This window comes from Ictidomys tridecemlineatus, chromosome 13 (assembly GCF_052094955.1).
Source record: "Ictidomys tridecemlineatus isolate mIctTri1 chromosome 13, mIctTri1.hap1, whole genome shotgun sequence".
In the NCBI taxonomy this organism is placed as follows: Eukaryota; Metazoa; Chordata; class Mammalia; order Rodentia; family Sciuridae; genus Ictidomys; species Ictidomys tridecemlineatus.
The window spans coordinates 51,133,995-51,146,053 of record NC_135489.1 but is presented as its reverse complement, the minus strand read 5'-3'; the positions used below and the strand labels follow the sequence as shown (position 1 = coordinate 51,146,053).

At 37.4% G+C, this 12,059-nt stretch overlaps 1 protein-coding gene across 1 annotated transcript in view; it reads left to right on the top strand.

Moving 5' to 3' along the window:
* The window catches only part of Myom1 (myomesin 1), a 128,999-nt gene that overhangs the window by 79,378 nt on the left and 37,562 nt on the right, over positions 1-12,059 (top strand). Inside the window, exons 19-22 of the mRNA XM_005337118.5 lie at positions 133-329; positions 4,741-4,867; positions 7,839-8,023; positions 10,417-10,531. Coding sequence (XP_005337175.2) covers positions 133-329; positions 4,741-4,867; positions 7,839-8,023; positions 10,417-10,531 — 624 coding nt within the window. The remainder of the gene's footprint in view (positions 1-132; positions 330-4,740; positions 4,868-7,838; positions 8,024-10,416; positions 10,532-12,059) is intronic.

The window sequence follows — 12,059 nt, the reverse complement described above, 5'->3', positions numbered from 1 at the left end:
TACTGATCAGTCAGTCTCACATTTTCATTTTGTACTGCAAGACCTTCATTCAGGGCACCCATCAAACAAGTTTCATATGTACAGAGTCATGCGTGCATTTCTCTTACTCATGAGCTACTCATATTGCAACAGCGGCACCATCTCCACCTTATGACATCACCTGTCTTGAAAGTTTTCGTGACTCGATGGTTCTTGGATGGAAGCAACCAGATAAGACTGGAGGGGCAGAAATTACTGGATATTACGTGAACTATCGTGAGGTAATTGGTGGGGTACCAGGAAAATGGAGAGAAGCCAACATCAAGGCTGTCAGTGACGAGGCATACAAGGTAAGCATGTGACCATCCTAGGGTGACAGGCCCTATGAATGAGGATGTGCTTGCATGCACCCACTCCTTATGAAGGATTTGTGTCCTTTCTTCAGTATCCATCCTCTGCATGAGCATGACTTTTATGAAAAATATTCCTCAGTCCATACAAGTAGTTTGGCTAATCAGGTAGAATTTGTATTTTCTTTTCTTTTTTTTTTTAATATCTTTATTTTATTTTTATATGGTGCTGAGGATCGAACCCAGTGCCTCACTGAGGCATGCCAAGCAAGCGCGCTACCACTTGAGCCACATCCCCAGCCTCAGGATTTATATTTTCTGGTTCTTACACATAAGCATAATTTCTTAGAATATTTACTATTAAATGCATAATTATTGCAAAAACTAAAATTTCTTTCAAAACTTACAAAATATGTAAGCGGTATGTCACTAGCTTATAATTTTAATGTATCACCTGTATATTTTTTGGATTCTCTATAGACATAGTCATATTATCTGCAAATAATGATTTACTTCATTCCCAAATTTTATTTCTTTTACTTCATTTTCTTTTTTTTTTTTATTGGTTGTTCAAAACATTACAAAGCTATTGACATATCATGTTTCATACATTAGATTCAAGTTGGTTATGAACTCCCATTTTTACCCCAAATACAGATTGCAGAATCACATCTGTTACATATCCACATTTTTACATAATGCCCTATTAGTATCTGTTGTATTCTGCTACGTTTCCTATCCTCTACTATCCCCCCTCCCCTCCCATCTTGTCTCTCTACCCCATCTACTGTATTTCACTTCTCTCCTTGTTTATTTTTACTTCATTTTCTTACCGTACTTTATGCCTAAAGCCTCTGGCACCGTGTTGGATAGAAGTGTAGAAGTGGTGATGCTGGCTGTTCTAGACGCGATCTTTATTTTGATCCTTATTTTAAAAGAAAAGTTTTCAAGCGTTTCACCATGACTTACTCTGTTTGCTAAACGTGCTTTGCAGACGATATTGCCCATTAAAGGAAGTTTTCTTCTGTTCCCAATTTGTCAAGAATGAATTTAAACTATTTTTCAAAAATGCTTTTCTGAGTCTGTTAAGTGGTCATAGTTTTCCCTTTAATTTTAATGTGGTAAATTCTCGTAATTATCTAATCTCAGCTACTCCAGAAGCTGAGGCAGGAGGATCACCAGTTTGAGGCCAGCTCAGGCAACTTAACAAGACCCTTTCTCAAAAAAAAAAAAAAAAAAATTAAAAGGGTTAGGAATGTAACTCACTGGTAAAGTGCCTCTGGATTCAATCCTCAGTATTGGGAACAAAACAAAACAACCTTGCATTTCTGGTATATATTGTATTTGGACATTATGCAGTCTATATTGTATACTCTTCTTATATATACCAAAATTTTATTGTCAATATTATTTAGGTTTTGCTTCTGTGTTGTGATTGAGATTATCCTGAGACTAGAATTAATTTGATACTGATATCTGACAAAGACAGTACAGGCACAGAAAATTGCAGGATAATCTCACTTAGTTGAGCTGTAATGTCACTCATTTTAAATGTCATTTTATATATTCTGAAATGACTTTATTAGATGCATACAAAGTGACTCTATCATTAAGAATACATTTTGTCTTGAAGTCTATATTTTCTGTTATTATTATAAGTACACTGGTACACTGGTTTTCTTTTGGTTGGAGTTTGCATGGTATGTAACTTTTCATTTTCTTTTTTTATTATTTTCCATATTTCTGTAACTTTATGTTTTTATGTGTCTCTTATAAATAGCATACAGTTACATTTTTTTCCCTGTATGACAGTCTTTGTCATTTAGAAATATTTAAACTTACTACAGATTTTCTTTAAATTCTGGGCCTGGGGATGTAGTGTGGGGGTAGAACACATGCTCAGGGTCCTGGGTTTGATTCTCAGTCCTGCAAAAAGCAAAATGTGGATTTTTATTTTGTACTTTCTATTTGTTCTTCCTGTTATGTGATTTTTTTTGTTGTTTTTTCTTGACTACTTTTGAATATTTTTAAAAGCCATTTTATTTTCCCCTCTACACTAACTTAAAAGACACATTCTAGGATTTTGGCTTGTTTTTGGTGACTGAGCAAACTTAGAATCTGATGTTACTCCATGTGTTTCACTCTTGTCTCAGAAGCATTAAGACCTTATAATACTTTAACCCATTTACCATCTTCCCAAGGTATATGCTATTGCATGTGTGTGTCTTATGTTCTTTTTAAAATCTAAATAGTATTGTGATCATTGTTTTAGAGATACAATATTTGTTTAGATTTACCTCCATTTATACTATCCTATGAGCTGTTAATCCTTAATCTTTGACATTCCATTGAGATTATTTCCTTTTTTAAAAAATATTTATTTTTTTAGTTTTAGGTGGACACAATATCTTTATTTTACAATTATGTGGTGCTGGGGATCGAACCCGATGTCCCTACATGCTAGGCAAGCACTCTACCACTGAGCCACAATCCCAGCCTGAGATTATTTCCTTTTGCCTTGAATAAACATTTTAGTATTTCCTTTAGTGAGATTATTCTGAAACCAAATTCTTTATTTCTTTAGCTGTTAAAACTATTTTTATCTGTTCTTTTTAGTTATACACGATAGTGGAGTCAATTTTGACATATTTATACAAACATGTAAGCTCTTTATTTCTGTGTTTGAAAATATCCCTTCTCATTCTACAAAATTATTTCTTCTAGGTAAAAATTCCATAATGGTAGTTTTTTGTTTGTTTGTTTGGTGCTTATAAAGATAATTCCATTATCTCCCGGCTTATTGTTGCCTCTGACATGGCATTTGAGGATAATTTGTATTTTTTAGGCAGCTTTAATGTTTCGATTTATTTTTTGTGTACTACACTTGAAATATTATCTGTCTTTTAAAATGTATCTTCAGGGCTGGGGATGTGGCTCAAGCGGTAGTGCTCTTGCCTGACATGTGCAGGGTACTAGGTTCGATCCTCAACACCACATAAAAATAAAATAAAGATATTGTGTCCACCTAAAACTAAAAAGTAAATATTTTTTTAAAATGTATCTTCCTAGGAATTTGGGGGGAGGATTCTTCAATCTGTGAGTTGAATTTTTCAGAAAGACCTCTTTAGAAAATTCTTTATCTCCTGAATATTGTTTCTACCCCATCTTCCTCACTTCTCCCAGAATTTTAGTTAAACATGTCTGACATTCTTGCTCTATCTTCCATGTCTATTAATCACTCTTCTCTCTTTCCCACCCTCGTGTCTTTCTGTCTTTATAATTTCTTCTGATTTTTTTTCAGTTTACAAATTATCTTCCTTTGCATCTGATTTTTCTATTAACACATTCATATTTTTTTTTTCTTGCTGCGTTCTCCCTTTTTTCCAGGTCACATTTTACATGTTCTGTGGTGTACTTCTCCTACAAACCTTTTTCACACCAACATATTCCATCATTTCTATTCTGCAAGTGCTTTCACATCTGCTACTTTGTCATCCACATTTACCCTTGCAGGAACCCCATTCCATCCAATGGATATAGAAAATATTAGGTCACACAGTAAACAGCAGAAGTGTAATAAGAACTTTAGTATTGTAATTCCTGACTTAGAACTCATTTTTCATTTATACATGCCCTAGTTTTCCATTGACACATAACAAATTACCACAAATATTGTGGCTTAGAACAACCTTTTTTTTTTTTTAATGTCATAGTGTTCATGAGTCAGGGGTCTGGGAAAGGCCTAGCTGGGTCTTCTGACAAGGTTCTCACAAGGCTGAAATTTGGGTGCCTGTTGGCCTTCAGTTCTCTTCCAAGTTTCTTTAGACTCTTGGCAGAATTCAGTTCCTTGAAACTATAGAGCTAAAAGGCTTGGACTCCACCATGCTTTCCTACTCCAAATTCTAGTCACTTACTTGTTTCTTCTTAAAGAAAAAAAAAAACAAATTTTGCTTCAGGAAGGGCTCAAGCCCCATTTTTAATGTTCTTGACTGATTACATCAGGTTCACCTAGGATCATTTCTCTTTTGATTAACACAAAATCAGCTGATTAAGGACCTCAATTCTTTCTGTTAACATCCCTTCTCCTTTGTAATATGACAATGGAGAAGGACTCAATGACTCAGTCACAAGGACTGATACTCTAATACCTTTGCCATATTCCATAGGCCCTAAGCAGGTCATGGGTTCATCTACGCCCCAGGGAGGCGATTACAAAATGTTGTGACTCACGAAGGGCCGCCCTTGGGTGTATCCAACCCAGGGAGGTAAATAAATAAAACATTGAACAACTAGAATAAAACAAGGTCATCATGGGGTATTCCTGAGACAGGAGGTAAATAAATAAAACGTTAAACATCAAGAAAACACAATCCTGATACATTCCCTCACTGTGATGTTGTTGATGTTGCAGATTAGCAACTTGAAGGAAAACATGGTGTATCAGTTCCAAGTGGCCGCCATGAATATCGCTGGGCTGGGAGCACCCTCAGCAGTTAGCGAAAGTTTCAAGTGCGAAGAGTGGACCATTGCCGTTCCAGGTAAACTGAGGACACCCTGCCTCGGTACTGAGGCTTGGAGTTTCTTGCAACAGAACCTACAACATGAGACTCAATTGAAGTACTACATTTAAGAGAAAATAATTCTCTTGAGTCCCTCATGCTAACCTAAAGTTTTTATAACAATATCAAAAAAATGGATAGCAACATAAAATTGAGAATCAATTCCTAAAGATTATGTTCCAAATAAATCCCAAAGCCCCCATATCTCAAACTGTGCTTGGAGTAGGATTGACAGAAGTACACAATTGGGGTGCTAAGTAAACATTTAAAAGAAATCACAATCTTTGCTTTTGCTTCTTAAAGGCCATTAAAGGACATCCAATTCAAATTCCCACAAAAAAAATTTCTCAAAAGTTTCTTGCATTCCCTCATTATGCAGTTTCCCAGTGCTCTGAAGCCTCTCATTTATCAACTCCCCAAATCTCTCTCTCCAGATCCAGTCTATGGGGCTTCTCCTCCTCATTTTCTGTCCCCCTCCCTCTTCCCATCTGCTTATTGTGTTATGTAGATGGATATAATGTACCTTCCTGGGACTTCAGTCTGGCTTCTTCTCTCCATTTGACCCTCTGCAGTGATTTCTCAAGTTTCCCCCCTCCCTTTCTCCCCCACCCCCCTCAAATTTGGCTGGCAAATAATCTCCTTTGCAGGTGGTCACAGGGAAGTGGCTGAAGGTGGGAGGAAAGAAAACAGGAAGTAGGCAGAACAACTCACCTAGGTGGACACCTCTTATAGAGCTGTAAGACTGAATAAGTTTAATCAGTGAATACAGACAAATTTGCTAAGCCATTAAGATTCCAACTAGCAACGCTGATGTGTTTGATGCGTGATTTTATTTTGTTTCCAATGGTACTGACTTCAAATGTGTCCTAGGATGATTAAAATCTTCCCATGGGGTTTGATATTCAGCATATTTAACCACTGGCATAGCATCAAAATAGACCACATTAGTGCCCCAGGCCATGTGAGGGCATCCAGAGTAGATGGCAGCCCTACCCCTGGCCCTTCCTTCTTTCCTCTACTTGAACCCCTGTGTCCTGGAAGAACCATCGTGTTACCTTCACTCAGTGAGCCCCCAGCTGCATCGCTTCTCTGCCAAGTGTGAATGGAAAGTTTATAAGAGACACTCGAGAGAGGTTTAAGGCCTCACTCAACTTCAGCAAATATGATAAGACAAATAAACTGCCTTTTCTTACATCCCTTTGATGCCTGTAGATATTTCTTAAGTTCTTTCTGCCACCTGCAACATGTGAATCTATTTTCAAAGTCTTGCAATTCCTGAATAAAGGTAAGTGCAAATGACCAGAGTCTTAGAAATTCTAAGCATGCCTGTGGAAAGTGTTTTGATAGAAAATGGTGTAGCTGATTTTTAAAAAGTTGTAGGGTGAGCACTCTGAACAAGAAACAAATGAGGCAGTCCTCCACTCTCCTGACAACCGGACTTGGTGTTGGATAAGCCATGCATACGAAGTTTTTATAGAAGATAGCAAAAAGAATGTTGTATCTTCTTTCCATTGTGCACATGAAGAAACTGAGATTCAAGTTAAATGATGCATGGAAGGTCACACAGGTGGTAAATGACAGAATTAGGACTGCAAAATTTTGCTAGACAAGAGGTGTTAGGAAGCAGCAGAACCTAGTTTCTCTTCCCTCAAGTAGGATAGTGCTGCCTACTTGGATGCCTCACTGAGCTCTATGAATAACACAAGATCACGATCATTAAAACCCTTTGCCAAATAGAAAATACGCCATGCTAGTGTAAGGTATATGGTGGAATATTTAAATATATTTCCATACAAGATATCGGAAGACAAGGATGATGTGTATTTGAAACTGTTGAGCCGAGGTAAAGGGTCAAACAAATATTGACCGTTTAGTTGCAAAATGCCAAAGCATAATACAATCTTGTGTTTATAGTTGCTTTCAGGCCACTGTGAGTCACTTCAGGTGATTTTGATTGGATGATGAGACATCAGTTGCTAGTTTTAAAAAAGAAAAGAAATAAGTATACCACCTGAGTAGCAGCTGGTGGTCACACAAAGATATGGGCCATCACATAGTTGTTTGGACTCTCCTAAGAATGCAAAGAGCATGCCCAAGGGACACATCTTGGCTTTCTCCCTTCAGAGAGTATCAAGTTACTAGGCTTCTGAGCTTTCTCTTAATTGGATGAATGGGATGAATGAAACAGTATTTCACACAGTTAGGGACCATGGGATTGATTCTATTTTATGTTGCTGCAAGTTATTTTTATAAACCATAATCTGTCATTTGTTTTTTACCCATTTGTGGGAATTCCCTCCAATTGGTGGTTATTCATATTCATTTAATTACTGTCTATGTTTATATGCCATCAGATAGAGTTGTTTTCAGCTAGGCACGGTAGCACATGACTGTGATCACAACAATTTGGTAGGCTAAGGCAGGAGGATCACAAATCCAAGGCCAGCCTCAGCAACTAGTGAGACTCTGTCTCAAAAAGTAAAAAAGGGCTGGGAATGTAGTTCTGTGGTAGAGGGCTCCTGGGTTCAATTACCAATACCACCAAACTATTTTGCTTTCTTCAAATTATTTGAGATTGAGGGGAGTTTCACTCAAAAATAACCTAAAACTGAATCTGCAACTAAACTAGCCTGTTCTGATAAAGATGACTAACAGGTCCAAGGACAGCATGATGGGAAGTTTTAATTCAGGCTCCTACAGGCACCTTGAAATATCTTTACCCACCTGCCCTCCATGAAAGAACTTAATTGATGTAGAACAGTTGTGGAAATTTGCTATGAAATTAGCACTAAATATCTATTTTCATGGGAATGCTAAATTTAAAAAATAAACAAAACACACAGCATCAGATTCAGCTTTCAGACCTTAAAAGTCGTTGTAAATTTTTTCATATTTGAGTTCTTTGATTTACCTTATGATTTCTATTCATTCCCTTCTCTCTCTTTCTCAGGACCACCTCACAGTCTTAAGTATAGTGAAGTCAGGAAAAACTCGCTGGTTCTGCAGTGGAAGCCTCCTGTCCACTCTGGACGGACCCCAGTCACCGGTTACTTTGTGGACATTAAGGAGACCAATGCCAAAGATGACCAATGGCGAGGACTCAATGAGGCAGCCATTAAAAACAAATACCTGAAGGTAGAGAATGCTTTAGAGCATGCTTTTATCCTCTAAAAAGGAAAAGTGTTCTATTACTATTAACTTTAAAGATGGAAAAAAAAACCACTCTCTCTGCTTTGGTTTATTTCAAATATTAGGCTCCTGGTAAGATTCCTCTTGGCAATAGTTAGAATTGCAGGAATTTTATGATGCTTGAAACAGTTCGGTGATATTTAAGCTGAATTCCTCAGCCTAGTTTTGCAAAACATCCACCATCTCTTCCTTCTTGCCTCCTTTCCCTCCATGCTTCAACTTACCCCCTCACAGTCTTAAAACACCATCCTACCACAAAAGCTGTTTTTATAGAGGTCACACCAGAACATGGAAACTGGGCTCTTTTGCGTCACATCCTGGCTCACTTCACCTGCTGCCTCATGCGTGCACTCTCATGAGCTCTAGGAGATTAGCAGCACGGGTTCACTCAGCTCTTGACCTACCTTGCCCTTACCTGGGTCATTGCCCTCTGGATTCCCCTAGCGTATCCTAACCAAACCAGTTCCTAACTCTATCTGCCAAAGACTATTGTGCTGTAACCACTGACTGGCTCACTTGTGCCAAAAAGAATGTTTCCCTCTGTTGTTGGCAGAGCACTTGAAGACCCCCCCCCATCTACAGTAGGGCCTCAGAAGCTATTGGGGAATAAGAGCCCCTTGCTTATTACCTGCAATGAAGTGTGACTGCACCACAGTCATTCAGTCATTTGCATACTGCATTCACACCAAAAGGATTTAACCAGACAGAGTTCATTTTCCTTTTTTATTGGTAATTACCACCTGGTGAGATGAGGTGGTAAGAAGGATGTAATTGGAAAGTGTGGGGGACATTGGATGGAAAAGGTAAGGGGATGTGATTTGGAAATTATAGAGAAGGGGAAAACCCAAGGAAAGGAGAGTAAGTGTACACAGGTCACATAGACTATGTATTTGTGGTGCTGTTGGGCCAGTGGTTCTCGTCCCTGGAGTACTGGAAATGTGGAGGTGTGTTGTTGTCGCATCAGACACTAGACTATGGACCTCCTTCCTGCACGTGTTGCAGACACCTGCCTCAGCCACGCATCACCTACACAGCAGGTGCAGATGTGTCAGACATCTGGCAGTTGGCCTATTTTATCTTAACAAGGAAACGTTTCTGTTCCTTTCTGGAAATTCGCAACTTACTGGTATTATTTATGAACATGGGATTTTAAACATATCAAATGCTATGCATTTAGCCTGTGCCTAAGTTCAAGTTCATTTACAAATTGAAATTCATTTCAAAAATCCATTCATTGGAGGGAAAGCTATCACTACATAAATAGTGATGTTCTGTTGTCATCAGCCCAATAAAATCAAATCGATTAAAAACCTAACAATTTAATGCATGACTCATTTAAATACACAACCCCAAATCCTTCATTTAATTGTATAAGTGTATTCCAGCACTGTTTGATTTAAATCCTGTTGGGGATATGGATCTCCATCACAGGATTAGGTAGAAAATTATGGCTTCTGTGTGTAATAAATTCCTTCTTAAAATACAATATCACTTTTAAATGTCATGTGTTTTTAAAATAAAAGGATAATTTTTTTAAAGTGTTAATAGTATTATTATTACTGGAATCATACCATTACTATTACAGTGCAAATCCCTCAAAAAATCACACAAAAAATATGAAGAGAGACTGTCATACAAAAATAGAGTGTAAATGCAGAATTCAAAGAAAGAAAGAAATTACAAATGCACTTCAGAACTCAGAGAAAGAAATTATAAATGCAGTGCCAAATCCAAAGAAAATCACACACACACACATACAAAAAATATGAAGTAGGTTCTCAGAAAAAGTCTCTTTGATGATTAAAACCTTGAGGATTTAAAATTTTAATGCACTTTGATTATTCACAAATTACTTAAAGTCACAATTATGTTAATGTCTGTTTAGTAAGAAATACCTATATTTGATTTATAGGGACAATTTTTTTTTTGTTCTAGTACTTGAACATGCTTTTAAGCAAATGGAAAGTGTCAGTGATCCATGCTTTTAATTCTTCTCTCTTGCCAAGTATTTCATCTGAATTATTCTTGGAATATCTCACAAGAGCGTGGGCAGCATATATGCTATTATGACCACTTTGTATTTTGTTGGAAGCCATTAAATTATCAAAAGAAGGTAGATCATCAGAGTTGGAAGGGAAACTCCTTGGCTATTGATAGCTGGTCTAGACAGAAGATAGTCCAGAGTCTGCTAATGGAGTGATTAGTCACAGACAGAATCAGCTCTAGAACAAAGGGTCCTGTGTCTTTGGTACTATGTGACTAAATGGTTATTACAGAGGAAGAACACATCTGTTTAAATAACATAAAACACCCACTGCTTTTACATCTGCTTCTTCCAGGTACAAGGCCTCAAAGAGGGTGTCAGCTATGTGTTCCGTGTCCGAGCCATCAACCAGGCTGGTGTTGGCAAGCCATCTGACCTCGCTGGCCCCGTTGTGGCAGAGACCCGTCCAGGTGGGCATTGACTTTTTTCATTAACAATCATCTTGGATGGGGATGTCATTCAGTGGTTGTTCAATCCCTATCACTGCAAAGAAAAGAAAAAGATCCATCTTCTCTGTGTAGGGTACTAACATTTAACCTGACTTTGTATTCTTTTCCTGATTTTCAAAATCATCAATGTGTGCTAGCTAAGAAATTGAGATGTATGACCTTAGCATAGAACCATTCATTTCTTCACAGGTACCTTGGAATAGGGATGAACCAGGTTTAAATTATCCAGGGGCTCTTTTGGTTCACACCTAAGAACAGGAAATTCAGGCCTGGGAGGTAGCTCAGTAGAAGAGTACTTGCCAAACATGTACAAGGCCTTGGGTTCAATCTCCAGCACGGTAAATAAAATAAAATGAATAACAGAAATTCTGGATCAAATTATGCCTCCTGAACCAACTCTTCCAAACAAAAGTCCCTGGGAAATGGTTTCCATTATGTCCTGGCCATTATGTCCCATAAGATACTCCCAATTATAGGGGAAGCTGAAATGGCCCAGTTAAATGAATTGCAGCTATTAAGAAGCTAAGGGTCAGCAAACTTTCTGTGAAGGGCCAGACAGTAAATATTTTTTTGTTTTACCGCTATATGGTCTCTATCACAACTACTCAGCTCTGCCATGGCATGAAAGCAGCCATAGATAATATATAAACTGATGAGCAGGACTGTGTTCCAATAAAATTTATTATGTGCGTGATGTATATGCATTGAATAATATCATGCATTTTATGCATTATAAAATTTGAATTCTATATAATGTTTATGTGCCTTGAAATATAAATCTTCTTTTTATTTTTTTTCCAACTGTTTCAAAATACAAAAACCATTCTTAAGCTTGTGGGCCATACAATTAGAGGCAACAAGCCATATTTAGCCCACAGGCCACAGTTTGCTGACCCATGGGTTAAACTAACAACAGTCCTGTCTGAATGGTCTGCAGAGCTGAGACAGACCTCAACTTGCCAGACTCAAGAGATGCTGGGATTGGACAGAAGAAGACAGTCTTTCCTTTATTATGAAAACTAACTTTATAATGTTCATTGTCCCTATAATTTCAGATCATTCTATAATAACTATTTCTTTTTATCATTCAATCTGTGTCTTTTTAAAATTATGCATTTCAGTTCTTTAAAGTTACATAAAAGAAAGCATTGAAAGCAAAATAGGATTAAAAAATTCTAACCAGTTATTTTTAAGTTTTTATTCATCCTAGTTCAAGTATTTTCACTTTAGTCTTTCCTTTTCAGAATTGAAATGAACCAAGAGCAGATACATCATGTAATATTTATTTTCCCAATGAGCAAAGAATGTAAACATAGGAAACTATTTTTACTACTTGTCACTCAAAAAGTATAAACAATGTATACCTTTTCAGGAACCATCTGCCCCTTTCATCTTAATAACTATTTTCAGTTACTCTTAAAACTAGTTTGGGGATGGGGTTGTGGCTCAGTGGTAGAGCGCTTGCCTAGCATGTGTGAGGCACTAGGTT